General features: G+C 44.3%; 2 protein-coding genes across 2 annotated transcripts; one reads left to right on the top strand and one right to left on the bottom strand.

Annotated features, from left to right (window-relative positions):
- Positions 1-1,469: 1,469 nt before the first annotated feature.
- On the top strand, positions 1,470-10,381 carry LOC123148610 (auxin response factor 19). The gene is made up of 14 exons (XM_044568078.1): positions 1,470-2,100; positions 2,701-2,819; positions 4,330-4,428; positions 4,512-4,568; positions 4,672-4,827; positions 4,920-5,004; positions 5,227-5,317; positions 5,457-5,621; positions 5,722-5,844; positions 6,062-6,137; positions 6,223-6,352; positions 6,854-8,787; positions 9,377-9,567; positions 9,827-10,381. Exons 1-14 carry the CDS (start codon positions 2,007-2,009, stop codon positions 10,026-10,028), a joined length of 3,522 nt encoding a protein of 1,173 aa, XP_044424013.1. The 5' UTR covers positions 1,470-2,006; the 3' UTR covers positions 10,029-10,381.
- A 353-nt stretch (positions 10,382-10,734) lies between these two features.
- On the bottom strand, positions 10,735-14,100 carry LOC123148611 (AIG2-like protein D). Its single transcript, XM_044568079.1, has 5 exons — positions 13,824-14,100; positions 12,972-13,044; positions 12,356-12,448; positions 12,151-12,234; positions 10,735-11,085 (listed from the first exon to the last, which is right to left on the bottom strand). Exons 1-5 carry the CDS (start codon positions 13,979-13,981, stop codon positions 10,930-10,932), a joined length of 564 nt encoding a protein of 187 aa, XP_044424014.1. The 5' UTR covers positions 13,982-14,100; the 3' UTR covers positions 10,735-10,929.
- Positions 14,101-19,419: the final 5,319 nt, after the last annotated feature.

Below are 19,419 nucleotides of genomic sequence, written 5' to 3'. Positions count from 1 at the left end.
TAGCCTATTGGATGCACGTGATACAAAAAGCACAAGAATAGAAAGACACATAATTGTAATTTCATGCTCACATGAATCCCGTAAAAAAATATTGTACTGAAATTTGTTAAATCACAAAGTAGGATAACACATAGAGTTATTCTTTGAACGTTTGAATCAATGTAATTTTCTTTTAAAACATAGTGCAAAGGAATTCTTAAGGGAAGGGGGCGGGGGTCCTTGCAAAGAACTCCTTTTCTCAAAATGCCTTTTGATTCAAAGGATCTTCACGGGAATTTCAGAGGGGACCCTTATGATTTTTTCTATGTTGGTTGTTCTATTCACATGATTAGATCTTTTAGTTTCTTTTTTTTTCCTAAGGACTCCTTTGCACTACATTCCATAGGAAGTTTAGGGCCTCATTTCGCAGGACTTTCAAAATGCAGGGACAAGGAAAATACATGATTGGCGTGGCATGACCACTTGAATCCCACGGGATTTGTAAAGAGTGTTTGATGACATAGGAAAAACAAAGAAATTGTAAAAAAAGGTTGGAGTGGATGATAGATTTTTCTATGAAATGTAGGACAAATGATTTCATACGAAAAAGTCTTATATGATTTAATCCTATAATCAAACAACCAACAATGAAAACATTTATAAGGATCCAAATCCTCGAAAAAAATCCTATGGAATTCCTTTGAATCAAAGAAGTTCTGAGGGGCCACTCAAACTTCCTCGGAAAAAAAAATCTTTGTATTTTAAGGCAATCAAGCAAACCGAAATCCTATATGATTTAAATGGACAAGGCATTGCAACACTATGTTTTTTCTTGTTTTTGTGAATTGGAGAGAGTCCTTAAGATTCCTTTTTGTGAAGGATATTTTTCTAAGGATTCGTTGGCAGTCACCATTGCAACGGAACTTTTAGGAAACAAACATCCTTAAGAATTTATTTTTGCTAGGAATTCCTCTGCACTACACTTTACTGTAAAATTTGCGGTCTTTTATACCACTCCCCCGACTCATAATACAAGATACCTTTTGATACTACACTAGTATTAAAAAACGTCTTATATTATGGAGCGGAAGGAGTATTTTTTTAATGAAATATAAATAGTACTTCATTAGTCTGAAAATACTTATGATTAAAGTGGATAAAAAAGATGTATCTAGATGTCTTAATGTAGAAAGTATTTGTTTCATTGCATTCCAAATCAAACAAACCCATCGTAGTGCTATTTCCTGCCAAAAGCAAGAGAAGATAAAGAAACAGAAACGGCAGCGCGGGGCCCGCGGAGTGAAGAGGGGGAGCCAAGAAGAAAACAAAACTGGAGGACAGTGAAAAACCATCGGGAGAGAGGGTGGGGTGGTGGAGGAGAGAGAGAGACGCAGCCGAGCGGAGCTGACCACGACCGTACTGCTCTCCCCGTCCCCCCCTCTCTCTCTCATCCGACGCCAAGCCCACGCCACCACACGGACAATAAGAAAAACTTTTAGTGGCCCGAGGCAGGCGCCTGCAGCGCAGCCGAGGCAGCACAAGCACAAGCAAAGCGAGCGAGCAAGCAAGCAACGCCCAGGCGCGGCGCAGACCAGACCTCCTCTCCTCTGCCCCTACCCCTGCAGAGGCACCAAAGCAAGCAAGATCAGAAGAGAGAGAGAGAGAGAGAGAGTAGAGAGAGAGAGCACGCAGCACAGCGAGGCGACCCTCCTCTCTCGACAGTCGACACATAGAGCCGCCTAGCAGCCTAGCCGGGAGACAGGTCTTCGGTCTCGGCGCCGCCCCCCACCCCAGTCCCTCTCCTCCCCCGCCCCCGCCTTGTCTGCCGCCTGTCGGAGGGGACACGCGCGCGCGCACGGGCCTGGGACGGCCGGCCTGCCTGCCTGCCCGCCCGCCTTTCCTCCGGTCTCGCCGCGCGGCCATGCGTGGGGGTCTCTGAGCCAGCAGCTCTCGCCGGCGGAGAGCACTTGATCCGGTCGGCTCGTTCGCTTGGTTGGTCGCCGCGCGTCCGGGACTCCGGGCGGAAGATGATGAAGATGGAGCGGCAGCAGCAGCCGGCGGCGGCGAGCTCGGCAGCCGGGTCGGCGGTGACCGTGGCGGTGCCGGGCGCCGGATGCGAAGGTACTACTACCGAACCCCTCCCTCCCACCCCTGCATCCTCTCTTCCATCCAATGGCATGGCGGCTCAGCCTCGGAGACCAACGACGGCGTCGTCCCGTGCTTTTTTTTTTGCTGTCTGCTCCTTCCCCTTTTGCGTTATTGCGTCAGGGGGCTCGGAAAGCCTCCTCCCTTTTCTCCGGCGGCCTCCTCTTTCTTGGCTCTTCCAGGTCCCAAAGGTGACGCGCGATCTTTTCCTGCGCGAGCCCGCACATGGGGTTTCGCTACGTGTTTTCCGGATTGTCGGCGGGTTAATTTAGAAAAACAAGTTGCTGGACCTTGGCGGCTGGCTGCTCGCCGGCGCCGGAGAGCCATGTGCGGTGTCGTTCCTGTAACGACTTTGCTGTAAGGGTGTTGTTAGCTGCAAACACAAGTGACAACCAAGAAATGCCACTTTGAAGCAAGTAGCAATGGCGGCGACGGGAGCCGGACGCAATTGGTTCTCTCTCTCTCTTTTTTACCATAGATGCATCTGGTTCTCCGTGTCAACAAGAAATTGGTGGCGAAGTCTTTTCGTCAGTTTACTGTCAGTCTGACATGATGGTCGCCGGTGTTGTTGTGCAGGGGAGAAGAAGGCGCCGGCGATCAACTCGGACCTGTGGCACGCCTGCGCCGGCCCGCTGGTGCAGCTCCCGCCGGCAGGCAGCCTCGTCGTTTACTTCCCACAGGGCCACAGCGAGCAGGTAAATGCCCGTTTCCCTTCCGTCTCGCCATATGCTTTCTCCAGATTATTCTGTCTAGTGATGCCTGTCTGTCTGTTAGCTCTTTGGCTGGATTCCTCCCTCTTGATTGACCCTTCGATCGTCTTCTTGCTGCCGATCGAGATGAAGTATTTAATTGCTTGATTTGAGTCTTCTCAATAGTAGCAAAATTAGGTTCTCATTTTATAAATTTTTAATTGGCGCCGTCTGAGCTCCTAAGTGCCTAAGGTTCGTTTCTGTCATCCTGAACTTGTTGCTCGAGAGTTATCTCTGGTGATTCGATGTGCGGTGCTCCATTTCGTCGAGTGGTGGCGGTGTGAGTCATGGTTATCCTTGTTCTGATTTGATATATGATGTGATGTTTTGCTGTTTGAGTGTAGAGAGTCACTTGCCATTTTCTCCCCCATCAGATCACTATTTCCAGGAATGGTTCTTGGACGACTTTCTCAAAGCACCTATATTCTGTTCCCTAAAAATCCCTTGATTCACCCATTGATGATTTCTTTTTGCTGGTTCAACAGTTATACCATTACTGCCCTCCTTTTGATATCTAACTTTTTCTTCACTTATACATGCATATGTGATGTGTATTATTATCAGTTAGTCGGTTGGTTGCTACCTGCACTATGGTTTGCTCTGTTTGCTACCGATTTTAAGCTTGTGGCCAAAGTGGTTGGGGAGGATTGGGGCCTACCGGCCCCCCTCTTTTATGGGCTTCTGGTGTGTTGCACCATTCTCTTGCTCTGCTTGTCTGGTGGATGAAGCAACCGAGTACCCTTCGAATTCTTGCATTGATTGGGTGGTGCTGCTGCTGGGAGCATTTAGTAGCATGTTCTGCTGCACCTTTCTTGCATTTGGCATTGGGGTGAGCTTGTTCTGAGCAGGTCTGGAGGATTGGGGTGATGGAATGCTTGGATTAGGAAAGGATTCCTTACGTGTGGAAGATAGTGCCGGGAGGGAGGTGCCTAATTCTGTACTGCCGATTGGTTCCCCTTTCGGCTCGATGAGGGGGAAGGGGAACTGTTTTCGGCATGATTGGAAATGGCCTCGTAGCACTTGGCTCTACTTGCTGATTTTTTTTTTACTTTTGTATATATATATATATATATATACATATATAATAGAAATCTCAACTTGAGCCTTACAATTTTTTAAACCCATTATTACATGATAGTACTGAGGTTGCAGAAAGAAAAATAATAGTTAGGCGGTATATTTTGGATTCAGAAGTGGAGCATGGCTTAACAGAACTTTGATTCCCTCTGTGGTTTCATCTTGTTTCGTCCCATTGGAAGTTTACGGTTCGAAGATAAAATGAAAAAAAAAACTTGCAATTTATGGCAGTGATATTCAGGGTGTGATGTGAAGCTATTCTTCTTCCTGTGGGTTGTTGTCGGTTTCAGTTTCTGGTCCTACTAGTATGTCCTCCATTGAATTTATGGTTATGTTTAAGTTGCTTTGATCTGGGACTTAAGCATGTTCCATTTGGCAGGTTGCAGCTTCTATGCAGAAGGATGTTGATGCCCATGTTCCAAACTACCCAAACCTTCCATCCAAGTTGATCTGCCTGCTGCACAATATCACTTTACATGTAATCCACTGCCGCATGCCTATTTGTTTTTTTCCTTTCTGCTTGTAATCATGTATACTAAAATGATTTCTATTTGTTTTCAGGCTGACCTAGAAACAGATGAAGTTTATGCACAAATGACTCTTCAGCCAGTTACTTCAGTAAGTACCCGAGCCCATTGTTGTTTCTTCTCAGAACTTCCCTTCCGTTCAGGTGTATGCTAACAGGGTTATTTGTATTTTGTTCGGTTTGGATTATGATCAGTATGGAAAGGAGGCGCTGCAGCTATCTGAGCTAGCTCTCAAGCAAGCAAGGCCACAGAATGAGTTCTTCTGTAAGACACTGACTGCTAGTGATACAAGTACGCACGGAGGCTTCTCTGTGCCTCGCCGAGCTGCAGAGAAGATATTTCCACCTCTTGTATGTAAAGAGTTGGCGACCAAATTCATTTGCTTTGCCTTACTTATCCTTCGCCCTTCTAATTAACTTGTTGTTGCTTTGTGTTCTTCTAGGACTTCTCAATGCAACCACCCGCTCAAGAGATACAAGCTAGGGATTTGCATGATAACGTGTGGACATTCCGTCACATATATAGGGGTAAGAATTTTCAGCATCGTGGACATCTTTCCTGCTGCAAAAGGATCTCTATTGCATATATCTAAACATCTAATTTTGTTGTTACTCAATATTGAACATTGTTCATTTCTAAATACCGTTGATATGAAATTTCTGTATGTTTACATGTATCCATACAACTGGCTGGAGTCTCTTTGTGTATTACAGGTGTATTTAGTCATAATTGTTTTATATTGTAAACAGGTCAGCCAAAAAGACATCTCCTTACGACTGGCTGGAGTCTCTTTGTGAGTGGCAAGAGGTTATTTGCTGGAGACTCTGTCATTTTCGTTAGGTACAACACGTCTTCTGATAATATATCTTTGAAGTTTGAACTAATGGAGTGTGTTGGAGTACTAGTTCAGTTATTAATAATTACTCGTGGTAAAACTGACGGCGACTGTCCCTTGTTCCTTTTTTCAACACGTTTGTAGGGACGAAAGGCAGCAACTTCTACTAGGAATCAGGCGTGCTAACCGACAACCGACTAACATATCATCATCTGTCCTTTCAAGTGACAGCATGCATATAGGGATTCTTGCTGCAGCAGCCCATGCTGCTGCCAACAATAGCCCATTTACCATCTTTTATAACCCCAGGTCAGTTCTGTGACTTTCACCCCGTATTGAGTGCTGATTAGCTCAGTGTTGGTGAATCACAATGGTATTTCAAACCATGACATCCAAACTGTATTTTCAGGGCCAGCCCTACTGAATTTGTTATCCCGTTTGCTAAGTATCAGAAGGCTGTCTATGGTAATCAATTATCGTTAGGTATGCGCTTCCGCATGATGTTTGAAACTGAGGAATTAGGAACGAGAAGGTATTTTATTGCTCATTTTAATTTTCTGTTTCAAGTTATTGGCTACATATTTTTCTGTATGTTCTTTTTTGAAGAAAGACTCATGTAGATCTTGCCATATACTGTATTTTATGATTAGCTTAGTGGTTTGTTGATGCTTTTACTTGATGGGTAGACTGCGAGCGGTCCTTCCAGTTGTTCAACCTTTTAGTACCTGACATATGTTAGCATGTTGCAGGTACATGGGCACAATAACTGGCATAAATGATTTAGATCCTGTAAGATGGAAAAATTCTCAGTGGCGCAATTTACAGGTTGGTTTAGTAGTTAGATTGGGTAGCATTGTTTTGCGTCACCCACCCCTTTCTGCTGCTGATCCAAGAACTTTTCGTTAAACAGGTTGGTTGGGATGAATCTGCAGCAGGTGAAAGACGGAACAGAGTTTCAATCTGGGAGATTGAACCAGTCGCTGCTCCATTTTTCATATGTCCGCCTCCGTTTTTTGGTGCAAAGCGTCCCAGACAACTAGGTAGACTTGGGATTACCTCAACGCCACTTATTTTGTATCTTCTGAATTACCATTTGACAGAGTTGTTGATCCTGGATGTCAATAGTTAAATCATGTTACATTTTATCTGTACAATTGGGAAAGTAGGCCTGCACCAGAGGTGGTGTGTGTGTGGCATGTAGTGTTATATTGTATATGCATGTATATCTCTGATACGTTCGTCTAGATGCCCTAATTCAAAGCTAGTACTTACCTTTTTGCAAAGAACATCATTACCCTGTCCCTTTAATCCTTAGAGAGATGAGTAGCTAGGAGTTTGTGATCCTCGGGAAAACAATGATGTTTGAGCTGTAGACAATCTATCAGATTACCATTCTTGTTTTCATACATGGATCAGGCATCCATACCATGAAAATTATTTTATTGGAGCCAGAAATGGTTCTGGATAATCTTCTCATCTAAGTGTTCTATTGAACTGGTCTTATGCATACTTATAAATTGATTCCAATTATGTACTTACAGATGATGAGTCCTCAGAAATGGAGAATCTCTTAAAGAGGGCTATGCCTTGGCTGGGTGAAGAGATATGCATAAAGGACCCTCAGACGCAAAATACCATAATGCCTGGTCTGAGCTTGGTTCAGTGGATGAACATGAATATGCAGCAGAGCTCCTCGTTTGCAAATACAGCCATGCAGTCCGAGTACCTGCGGTCAATAACCAACCCCAGTATGCAAAATATTGGTTCCGGTGATCTGTCGAGGCAGTTGTGCTTGCAGAACCAGCTTCTGCAACAGAATAACATGCAGTTTAATACACCCAAACTTCCTCAGCAAATGCAGCCGAACAATGAGTTGTCCAAGGCAGCCCTTCCATTGAACCAGAATGGCGCGAGCATCAAACCAGAAGAACAAACTCAAGATACTAGCAACTTCCAGAGGCAACAACAGTCCATGAACTATACCCTTCCTTTGAGCCAAGCTCAAACCAGTCTTGCCCAAGCTCAGGTCCTTATACAGAGTCAGATGCAGCAGCAGCAGCAGCAGCAGCAGCCACATATATCTCAAAATCAGTTGCCAGCCGTCAGCCAGCCGCTCCTGTCCCATCAGCAGCAGCAACATCATCATCAGCAACATCAACATCAACAACAAGAACAACAACATCAACAGCAGCAGCAGCAAAAATTTCTACAGCAGCAACAGCTTTTACTTCAGCAACAACAATTACAACAACATCAACATCAGTTACAACAACAGCAACAGCAGCAACTCGGTAAGATGCCTGCACAGCTACCAAATCTGTCAAATCAGCAGCTGCAATTATCGGATCAGCAGCTTCAGCTTCAACTCCTGCAAAAGCTACAGCAGCAGCAGCAGTCATTGCTGTCCCAACCTGGAGTTACCCTTGCGCAATTACCTCTGATCCAAGAACAGCAAAAGTTACTTATGGATATGCAGCAGCAGCTGTCAAGCTCCCATTCACTTTCCCAACAACAGATGATGCCTCAACAAAGCACAAAAATCCCATCACAGGCAGCATCACTGCCACCACCCATGCAGCCAGATACTACACACCAGAAGCTTCCACAGAAGCAAGCTCTGCCTGCAGACACCTTAGAAGCTGCCATTCCTACGACCACATCACATAAATTCAGTTCAGCAAATGGAAGCCCTTTGAGGATGCCTGGTGCTACACATTCTGTAGTTACGGAAGAAATCCCTTCTTGCTCAACATCCCCTTCCACTGCTAATGGTAATCATCTTCTACAACCAGTCCCTGGTAGGGACCAGTACTCCAGCATGATCAACACGGAGAAGGCACCTCACTCAACTGCTCCTATGTCAGTTCCAAGCTCCCTTGATGCTGTCACCGGAGCTCAAAGAATGACAAAGGAATTGCCAAAGTTGAATTCCAATGTAAAGCAAAATATGATGCCTTCAAAATTACTGAATGGAGGAGCTGGTCCCCAAAATTTTGCAAACAACGCAGCCCCGACAGACTATCTAGAAACAGCTTCTTCAGCAACTTCAGTTTGGCTTTCCCAGGCTGATGGACTCCTACATCCAAATTTCCCCATGACCAACTTTAGTCAGCAGCAGCTGTTCAAAGATGCACCTCCAGATACCGAAATTCCTGCTGAAATTCCAAGCAATAATGCATTGTTTGGTATTAGCAATGATGGGCATGTGGGCTTCCCTATGGTAACTGATGACTTCCTGACGAATGGGATTGATGCTGTCAAGTATGAAAATCATATCTCTACAGACATTGATAACAACTATAGAATACCAAAGGATGCCCAGCAAGAGATATCATCCTCCATGGTTTCACAGTCATTTGGTGCGTCAGACATGGCGTTTAATTCAATTGACTCTGGAATCAACGATGGTGCCTTCTTGAACAAAAGTTCTTGGCCACCTGCTCCTCCAGTAAAGAGGATGAGGACGTTTACGAAGGTTAGTACTTTCCCTTTTCTTTCAGCTGAAGCTTGAATGCTACTTTCAGTGCATTATTATCTTTTAATTTTCAGTATGGTTGTCCTATGAAATAAACAGGAGGCCTATTTTGATTACCATGGTAACATAGTTGGAAGATGAAAATCATGAGATAGTGAACTATAAACCAAATGATCAATCTCCCTTCACTAAGTTCTTAAATGTTACAAAAATAATCATATGAGGAACATGAATTACATAATTAGTCCGATGTAAATTGTGTTCTGCCTGTGATGAAGAGCAGAAGACTAGAGAGTTTGGTTCTCTTTACCAAGTTGTAAAATGTGACTACTGTCATGTGTGGAAAATGACCGTGTTCACATTTGATTTGTGTACGCATGATTCATGAGATGCGGGTTGGGATTCTAGTAGAAGCAAAATGAAGTTTTAGCATGCATATGTGTGCCTTTTCTTATTAATAGCAGTAGCTGACTAGCTGTTGCTGTAACTTGATCAGGGTAGCTAATTCTACACTCAAGCATTGGTTTCTTTCTAATATTCATGAGTGCCTTTCCTGTTGCATCTTTGCCTAACCTAACGGTCTCTGTAGGTCTATAAACGTGGAGCTGTGGGCCGGTCTATTGACATTAGTCAATACGCTGGATATGAGGAACTAAAGCATGCACTGGCTCAAATGTTTAGCATAGAGGGGCAACTTGAGGAACGACAGAGGATTGGCTGGAAACTTGTCTACAGAGATCACGAGGATGATATCCTGCTTCTTGGCGATGATCCTTGGGAGTAAGTTTATCTGTCTTCCCGTTTATGCTTGGGTGGACTATTTTTGACTCAAGAATGTCATATATTTAAATGCCTCCAAAATAATATAGTAGTCAATGTTGTAAAATACTAGATAACAATTGGTAGTGACAATGTGAAATCTGGCCTACTAGAACGATGAATCGCAAGAAAAGCGTACACAAGACTGAGCTTGTGTTAATTGTGGACGCTTGCACATATTTTTGCCCTAATAACTGTTGGTGTTATGTTGGTTGTACAGGGAGTTTGTGAACTGCGTGAAGTGCATCAGGATCCTTTCGCCTCAGGAAGTGCAGCAGATGAGCTTGGACGGCGATCTGGGGAGCAGCGTTGTCCCCAACCAGGCGTGCAGCAGCTCGGAGGGCGGGGGCAATGCCTGGAGGGCTCGCTGTGACCAGAACTCCGGCAACCCTTCCACCGGTTCATATGACCAGTTCGAATGACCTAATTTACCAGTCTATACACACCAACGGTATCGGTCTAAGTAGACATCAACCGCTGGAATGACCGGAGAAGGCTGTGCAGCGCCAGGATGTTGTAGATTCTGTCAGCTTACATCCGGGAGCGCAAGCGGTTCATTGGATCAGTAGTGTTCTGTTTATATGTGTAGTTGTTACAAGAAAGGAAGTAGGCATGGGTAAATGAAGCTTACCTAGAGTTGGAGAGGGTTAGGGGGAATATGTTGTATTATTGGGAAGGCAAGTTCTGTGGTAGTAACCTGATGCTTCCTCTGCTGTGAGGAAATTCTTCAGATTTGCATGAATCCCAAGCTATTATTTTTTTACCCTGCAAGTCATCACTTTAATGTCTGATGCCTTCTGAACGCGGTGCAGAAAACCCAACCTAACAGAATTTGAAACAGCATTTGCATTGAGTGAAAACATTGATGGCCGATCCTTTTCGACATTTCTGTAAGAAATATGTCAGGTTAACCACTTGCATGAAAAATGGGAATTTTTGGGCCAATTTCAATGCCAGAAAATTGCTGATGTTCTTTTCTGTGGCATATATAGGGCACAATCTCAAACTTTGGTTCAATGATGATAGGGATGTTAATGGTAGTTGGTCAGCAGTGAGCAGAGCACCAACCAATCGCAGAATATAAGATGGTTTCGTTTTGCTTGTAAAATCATGCATTAACAGCACATATTTCATCTCAATTCTAGCAGAAAAGCTTTTATTATGATACACATCACTACTTGCATCATCAGGGGTCTCACAGAAGAGATTGTATTCGAACTTGTTTCAGTGAGAATGATCCTATAAAGATCTTATTCACAAATCTGAGGATATAAACTGTTTCGGATAACGCTATTACAGCACACTGATGAATCGGATCCTAACTCAGCTCTTGACCTGGGTTCCTGATTCAGGTTGTTCATGCTCGTGCATGAAAGACTGATAGGTCTCGACCCGGGTCTTCGGTTCGGGCCGTTCGAGTCCGTCCATGAATCCGAGTGTCATCGTTAGGAAATCCTTCATGTGAACCCTCTTCCACTCCTATAGACAAACACATGGTTAGTACGCAAAAAAAAAAAATCCCCACAAATAGTGGCACTGAGCAGTTTATCACAGAGTAAATGCATCAATAGGCTACAATCACAGAAACATTTTGTTCTCAAATGGGCAGAAGGGGGTGGTAGTTGCGAAGGGGGCGTCAGCCCTCTCTGCTGAATACCAACATAAATGGCGTTAACATTTCTTTCAGCAGCAAAATGTCCTACATGAGCTCATCATAAATAGTGTGCTTCAATGTGGTCATTAGCAGATTCTTCTATCGGTATTTGGGGTCAAAGCTGCAGGAGGATGGGGGTATTGATAAAGATGTGAACCATCGAATCAAAGCCGGATGGATGAAGTGGCGCCAAGCTTCTGGCATTCTCTGTGACAAGAGAGTGCCATAAAAGCTAAAAGACAAGTTCTACAGGACGGTGGTTCGACCCGCAATGTTGTATGGCGCTGAGTGTTGGCCGACTAAAAGGCGACATGTTCAACAGTTAGGTGTGGCGGAGATGCGTATGTTGAGATGGATGTGTGGCCACACGAGGAAGGATCGAGTCCGGAATGATAATATACGAGATAGAGTTGGGGTAGCACCAATTGAAGAGAAGCTTGTCCAACATCGTTTGAGATGGTTTTGGGCATATTCAGCGCAGGCCTCCAGAAGCTCCAGTGCATAGCGGGCGGCTAAAGCGTGCGGAGAATGTCAAGAGAGGGCGGGGTATACCGAATTTGACATGGGAGGAGTCCGTTAAGTGAGACCTGAAGGATTGGAGTATCACCAAAGAGCTAGCTATGGATGGGGGTGCGTGGAAGCTTGCTATCCATGTGCCAGAGCCATGAGTTGGTTGTGAGGTCTTATGGGTTTCACCTCTAGCCTACCCCAACTTGTTTGGGACTAAAGGCTTTGTTGTTGTTGTCTTCTGTCGGAACTCATAACTTCGGTGAAATCTATCAACATTTATAATAACAATAAATGTGTTCATTCCAAAAATCAAGTGTGGGACTGAAAGAAGTGAAATCAGATGCATCAATAGACCATAATGAAAAATTAGACACCCTCACCTCGAAATCCCATTCACCATACAGATCTGGATCCTCTGCATCACTCCATACATAAGTGTCAGCATGCATTGTCTCTGAAGTATCCTGTAAGGCCAAACTTTCTTTGAGCAACATCATCTAAAACGACAAGTTACCCAGCTTCAAACAGTTTCTGATAAAAGCAAGACCATGAACAATGGGTCACTTGAGTTGAAAATAAACTTACGGTTAGTGATATCTGAACTCTTCTCCTTACATACTCAAAATCCTCAAATGCATCCAAGACAATGAGTTCCGCGTCAGAAATACCCATGATAACCTGCAGAGCAGTAAGCATAAGTAGAGAAAGGGTGTAACTGGGACTCAAAGCTAAATGATTGGCCTCATTGCAAAAAGAGAAAAAACTATACTCCAAGCCAAGTGAGAAATTGACTTCACAGAAACAGAGGCAGTTACTACAACAATTTCATGGTTTTAAAATTGCGTGTGTTTCTAAATTTAGTAACAAGAGTAAATGCTGGATCACGCAGAATTAGGCTTGACCAACTGTCTGACCAAAGCAACTTCTAAGAATGAGAAGCTTGTTCTGCACCCAACCCCCCCAAATTATTGACTTAACAACATTAAATTGTAACTACAACTCCAGCACTTTGATATTCTGGGGTGAAAAGCCTGAGAAACCACAGGCATGTAAAAGCAGAGAGCAACTATATGCTCTGATGACAGCGGTGGAACTAAGGGAACAGGGTAGTATTAACAAATCTGTAAATACAGAATAATGACAAAAAGGGAAAAAACGATAAATAGCTGAGCTCTGTAAAACAGTTAAACAGTTAACAAACCTTTCCAGCAACTTTCTTGCTTTCAACAGGTAGGATTGCTGGATAAATACGATCCTTGACGTTAAACCTATGGCTGCAATGAATTGCATCCGATGTCAAACCTTAACTTGCAACTTGGAAGTAAATCAATATGGATGGAGAACTAGAGTAGCGTAAAAAAGAGCTCCAGTTCAAGAGTCAAATTACAACAGGAAGAACAGCAGATCATCTTTGTGCATGTTAATTGCTCAAGGCAGTTTGTTACCAGTACGAGCACAAGAAACCCCGTCGATTCCAAAACCTAGAATGGAAAACGGTGCTGCCATAACACGGCCAGGTTAGGCTTATGCTTTTTTTTCTTCAATAAAGAAGTTAGGCTTAAGTTGAAATCCTGAAGTTCTCACTTACAAATGATGCGCAAATTTTGCAAAGGAAATCTGTTACGGATGTCCCGTTAAGAGTTGAATTCACTACTGATTAGAAATCCATTAATCTGTAAGACAAGTTAGTTACCAAATTGAAGAGCTACAGAGATTCATTTATTAGTTTCCACTGTTCTTGTGTATTTAGGCACATACAGTCCCTAAAGCTCCTATCTACATACGAATTAATTCGTTGTTTATGCCGCATATTGGATATCCAATGGATTGCGATCATTCGATCAATCCCTCAAGTTTGCAATTGCAACCGATGAACGAGACTGGTGGTTGGTACTACCGGCTAATCAAAAGCATGATCTCCTCGCCACCAACTCCGAGCACCTCTGTTCCGTGAACAAAGGTAACACGAGAAGTGAGAGCGGAGGCGAGAGAGGAATAATTGAGCGGAGCCACCAAGGATGGGAGAGGGAAAGGGGCTAGCGTGCGTGCGTACTGGTTGGCGAGGAGCGCCGGGGAGGAGACCGGGATGCGCTTGAGGATGGCGCTGACCACCTCGTCCGCCATGAGGCTCCCGTACACGAACACGCTGTGCGCCCCGCCCGCGGGGGCGGCGGCGGCGGCGGCGGCGGCGGCAGGAGGCGTCGCCGCCATGGTCTCGGGAGCAGGAGAGGAGAGGAGCGGGGGGAGGAGTGGGGTTCGGTGCTTGTTGCTGACACTTGGCGTGGCCCAGAGGGATACGTACGCCCGAGCTCAGGCTGTGGCGCGCAACCGAGCGTGAGCAGGCACCCCGAGCGCGCTCTATAAATACATCATCTTCCAAAAAATAATACGGCTGCTCTGGATGGAATAATTTTCAAAGATTTTTCTTGGTGTGTGTGTGTGTGTGTGTGTAGAAAATAACCCATGCAATTTTTGTGTGTGAAAGTTTCTGATCAGATGATAGGGATCATGTTTTCTACCTAGCAAAATGAGTGGCCTCGTAGCAGTGGCGAATCTTGGAAGAAAATGAAGGGAAGGCTCAAAGTTAATTGTGTGTAGAAAAAATAAAAAACTTTTAATTCGCTAGTCCAAATAAGGTCAAAAATTTGATACGAATACTAGTAATTTTTCTTTCCCAATTTTTGGAGGGGGGGGGGGGGGGCTCGAGCCTGTCGAAGCCCCCCTGCTAGATTCGCCGCTGCCTCGTAGTCTTTTTTTTCTTCTATTCCCGTGCCTTCTCTCTTTGAATCTATGCAAAGTATTTTTTTCCAGAGAATTTCGTTATTCTACAAGCCATCTTTCTGCACCCGCGATACCCTAGGAGAGAATGCGATAGTCCCAATCTACCTTGTCCCTCGTGCCTGCGGGCCCCTCTCCCTCCGCCTGCTACTTCGGGGACGAGAGGGGGCGAAGGTTTCGTTGTTTTTAGTTTGGCGGTGGTAGGGTTAGGATTAAGTTTTGGGTCTTTTAGTCGTCGATGGCGAGACAATTGGGTTGTTACCGGCTTGGAATAAGTCCAACTCGTGCTCGCGACTATGCTTTTTGGCATCACTAGGAGGCGTGTGAAGAGTGGTGTGTCCCCTGAATTTGATTTTTTATTCTACAAGTTTGTGTCAGTGATGCTAACACATAGAGAAGATGGCGTGGTTGTGTGTCTTCGCCCTTTGGTTCCAGTTCTGAACGACAGGTGATGGTTAATCCTGGCCATGTCGAGGAGCATGTGAGGTTTTAGTCCCCCATCTCGTCTTGCCAGCACTCTTCATGCATTCTTTGGCGCTTTCTTCTCCTAGACGGAGATTTGCTTCGTAGATCGCGACCACCAACATCTTCTGGTCTGCATCATTGACTTGTCGTCCGCTACAAAAACGTTTTAGTGACTACGGTAGTTATCTTGAGGTCTAGATGCGGCACTGAGCTTTGTCCACGTCTCACCGTTGATGTATGCATGAGGAACAACACATTTGTACCGCATAAGGACTTGGGATGCATTTTGTAATTTCTGTAAGGGTGTTCTTGTAAGTGTATGTTCTACTTAATACAGAGTATATGGCATTTGTCCTTTTCCGCAAAAGTTGCTTTTGCAAAATTAAGTGTGTTATTTTTCCTATAAGAGTTAGAAAGCCATGGTATATTAATCTCCTAGGTTTCACCCTTCACGTTTCCACGAGTGAATTGCAGCAAAGTTACTATTTGTTGATTGCAATTTCCTTTCACGGGCGCAACCAAGCAGCAACCCTCGCCGGTGAGCTCCGCCGCCGCAGGAGCATCGGCATGGGCGGCAGCGCATGAGCGTAGGATGGCCAGAGGCAGAGTACAGCCGAGCTTGGCATGGCAAGGGACTGATTGCATTTTTTCTTTTCTGACCGAAAGGTGCTTCTACAAAAATACCAGGGACTATTTGGTAAACTCATATCGCACCATGTCAACAGTTACGCCACATCATCATATGCGGGCCCCACATGTCATAATCGCGGTTAAAATGTCCAAAGAGACAGATCAATGTTTTTTGCAAAAGATTAGGCCGAGAATCAGTGGTTTCTGGCCTAAATCGTAAAGCGGTGTTTTCTGCAAACCTAGGCGTCAATGTGGTGGTTTTCTGTAATTCACTCTGTTTTCAGGATAATATTATGCGAATAGACCAACCATTGGTTAGTATGGTTGAAGAGTCACTACATCTAGGTCCTTCATAGTGGACTCTATATACCGTGTGCTCACGCATTCAAAGATCCCAATGGATAATAACAAAAAATGGGAATAAGAAATTCCATAAAATTAAAATATTCATGTGGATCTTCGGAGGTGAGTTGTGCTAATCAAAGACAATCTGGCCCGTCACAATTGGTAAGGAAGTAAGTAGGTCAATTTTTTGTACTCACGATGAGACAATCGAACACTTCTTTTTCGGTGCAAGTCATCCAAATAGCGCCAATTTGTATCCACCAACAAGTGTTGCCAATATTTTTGGTCACTGGTTGGACAGTATTCCAAATAGGTTCACAACGCTAATACGGGTGGGAGTGTATACCTTATTATGGTCGCTTTGACTATGTATAAATGATTTGGTTTTTAGTAGCAAAAACTCTTCTCCTTTGCAGGTATTTTTTTGCTGTACGCACTCACTTTTTACATGGTCTATACTGCAATGAATGGAGTACCAATTGTTGTTTAAGGCGGTCTGTATGCGGTTGGAGCGGGTAGCTAGGGAAGTTTTTACCCAACATAATCTCCAGATCGGTGCACCACCTCCTTTGGCATAGGTATAGTGTCGGTCTTATATGACTCTACTGTGCCGATATGTTGATTTTTTTTCTATTGTCAAACTGTTGGTGGTTGTCTGTATCTTAGTTATGTAGAGGCCAGACATTGCTCATCGTGCTTTATATCCTCTTGATGCTATATTTTAAGTTAATCAGAATGGTTCTACCTCATGAGGAATCAATACCCTATGTTTAACATGATGTGTGTTTTCTTAAACAAAATAATAGTTTCAGTCAAAGGGTGGCAAATCGGTTGGCGTCATATAGTCGAGTAAAAAGTAGTATTGTTGTATGGCTACGTAGCGCATCATCATGTATAGAGAAATTTTTGCCTCTCGATTGTAACCCTATTATGATGGATTAAAACTCTTTTCAGATCGAAAAAAAGGTGATGTCTCCACCGAACAGCGAGGCAAGGAAACAATGGGGCTCAAATCTTCATTAGGCGTTATGTGATTGTACTTTTGCTGTTTTACTTGGTGTTCCTCTAACATGAAAATAATGCAGTCCTAAGGAGCACTATATTTTGGCCAATGCACTAATGACCACGTGAAGATCAGTACTCGTCACGTTAAAAATGACTACTGAATTAAAAGGTCCATGCGGATGGGGCGAATCGAAGAGGATCTGTTCGTTGTGGAGCTGAAACACTGAGCCAGTTGCGGTGTGAAATGACCAACGTCCTTGTGAAGATAGACTCGTGTAGCACGACGAGATTGTGTTGTCATCTGGATATGATTGTAACGTCACCGTGATCATGGTGACCCGCTGATCGTAATCCCTCTATGATACGATTATACGATCCTATTGTAACCTCTACGCAACTGTTTTTCTTTTTCTTTTTTGTGGGGGCTACTGGCCGATATTGATACCGACAGTTGTCCAGTTTGAACACGAGTCAGATCAGCTCTTCCCTCATCGGAGCCGGGTAAACCTTATTGTAATAGACAGTCAGAAAGTCGTCGTGCTAAGGCCTCAAAGGACCAACACATCATAGCAGCAACCGTCACCGATGAAGAGAGTTGTAGATCGGAAAGATCAAACCTGTAACTGCACGAATGAAGACGAGCAAAAATTGGATCTAAATAGATCCACCGAAGACCAACACCGACCGAATCCCACGAGATCCAACGGAGACACACCATCACACATCTTCCGACGACGCTATTCACGCCATCAGAACGCGGATAGGACGTGAGAGACATTATTCATACTGAGGGGCATCGCCACCGCCACACATCCCCAACCAAGAAGTTGAATCTAACAAAAACGAGAATGGGGTCCCCCCGCCGGTGGGGGGCCGAGATACTCCGCACCTCCGCGGCCCAAAAGCCATCGGAGGTGGGGCGGATGGGCGGGCGGCGCCGACGGGAGGAGGAAGGAGACTTTTCTTGAGAAGGAGGAAAGACTACTCCCTCCTTTTATTTATATAGGGCCTAATGCATTTTCCTAGGCTAACTTAGACCAAATGTTAGAGCAATAAGATATGACAGACAACTTACACAAAGCATATCATCAAATTCGTATGTGAAAGGAACTTCCAATGATATAATTTTCACATTATACATCTCATGTACTATTAATCTTGTCAATAGTCAAAGACGATCTTGAAAAACGCATTAGGCCCTATATAGATGGAAGGAGGGAGTACAAGATATTGTGTTGCTCTGATCTAATGGCCCTCGAGGCTGGAGCAGTCTGATGATCTCAAGCTTGACCTACTTGGGCATGCACACATTTTTGTTGAACAAACACTCATTGCAAGCTTTCTAAAATGCATCAAACGAGAGTGAAAACAATTTGTAAGGAAGCATAAGAGTGCCCAGATTGGATAATACCCATATCAGCGTTGAAAAGCATGTTCTAACAATCCATGGAGAATAGAACTTTTTCTTCTTGTGGAAACGGAGGCAAAAGATTTGCTTCGTCCTATTCATGAACGAGAATAGGAACAAGTTCGTGAGGTCCATTACACCTCAACAAATAGAAAAAAAAACCTACTCTCACGGCATGATTGTGCTCAAATGCTTGGCCCCAGTAAGAACCCAATATTTGGCCTCCACTTTGATGTTATCAATAACAATGGAGGGCATTGATGCCTTGTTGCTGAAGACCCTGTCGTTTCTCTCTTTCCACACCTCCCAAGCTACTGACACGAGCAGCGAGGAGATCGCCTTCCTCGTGTGGCCATGGTGAAGAACCGTCGCCTCCCACCAAGCGTGGACTAAATTTAGCCCTCCCCAAGTAGCAATGTGCAAGCTTCGAAACATCGACCCAATTTTTGACCGCAAAACTAACTCTAAGGGAATATATGCACTTGAAAAGAAGGTGCACCGCCGACTCTGGCTCCCTTTTGCAAAGATGCACAACCAACATTTGGTCCATCCCTGCTTTTGCAAATTATCTGCCGTCTAGATTCTGTTCTTGATGACCAGCTAAGCAAAATATTTGCATTTCGGTAACACCAAATTACTCCAGACAGCCCGCACCATGGTAGTGTGGATGGTCCCCTCAAACTGCACTTTGTACGTAGGTGTCGTTGAATAAATTCCATTGGTTGTAAGGTTCCAAGCAATAGCATCAGGAACACCCTCCTGGAGATGAACAAGACCAAGCTTCACCCATAACATGTAGAAATGCATAAAATGGGTGATGCAAAGGCCTTGAGTAATGTCAATCTTAGAATCCAAGAGTGGTCAAGCAAAACATCATGAACAATAACATTCTTCTACTTAAAATGGAAGGAGCTATGTCTTTTGATTTAGACCCACTGAGCCAAGGGGAATGCCAGAATTTTGTTGCGCGTCCGTCCCCAACGATGATGGTGGTGACTGCATAGAACAAGACCATATC

The sequence above is a fragment of the Triticum aestivum genome, chromosome 7A (assembly GCF_018294505.1).
Source record: "Triticum aestivum cultivar Chinese Spring chromosome 7A, IWGSC CS RefSeq v2.1, whole genome shotgun sequence".
In the NCBI taxonomy this organism is placed as follows: Eukaryota; Viridiplantae; Streptophyta; class Magnoliopsida; order Poales; family Poaceae; genus Triticum; species Triticum aestivum.
Note: the sequence above shows the minus strand (reverse complement) of the source record. Positions and strands in the feature narration are given on the sequence as shown.

What these genes read in the sequence shown, in the direction of transcription:
- LOC123148610 (XM_044568078.1), top strand. Translation starts at nt 2,007, where the DNA reads ATGATGAAGATGGAGCGGCAGCAGCAGCCGGCGGCGGCGAGCTCGGCA. An exon ending in TGCACAATATCACTTTACAT is followed by an intron (nt 4,429 to 4,511) that starts GTAATCCACTGC and finishes ATTTGTTTTCAG; the next exon opens with GCTGACCTAGAAACAGATGA. An exon ending in ACCATCTTTTATAACCCCAG is followed by an intron (nt 5,622 to 5,721) that starts GTCAGTTCTGTG and finishes CTGTATTTTCAG; the next exon opens with GGCCAGCCCTACTGAATTTG.
- LOC123148611 (XM_044568079.1), bottom strand. Translation starts at nt 13,981, where the DNA reads ATGGCGGCGACGCCTCCTGCCGCCGCCGCCGCCGCCGCCGCCGCCCCC. An exon ending in CCGGCGCTCCTCGCCAACCA is followed by an intron (nt 13,045 to 13,823) that starts GTACGCACGCAC and finishes AATTCATTGCAG; the next exon opens with CCATAGGTTTAACGTCAAGG. An exon ending in GCAAGAAAGTTGCTGGAAAG is followed by an intron (nt 12,449 to 12,971) that starts GTTTGTTAACTG and finishes ACTGCTCTGCAG; the next exon opens with GTTATCATGGGTATTTCTGA.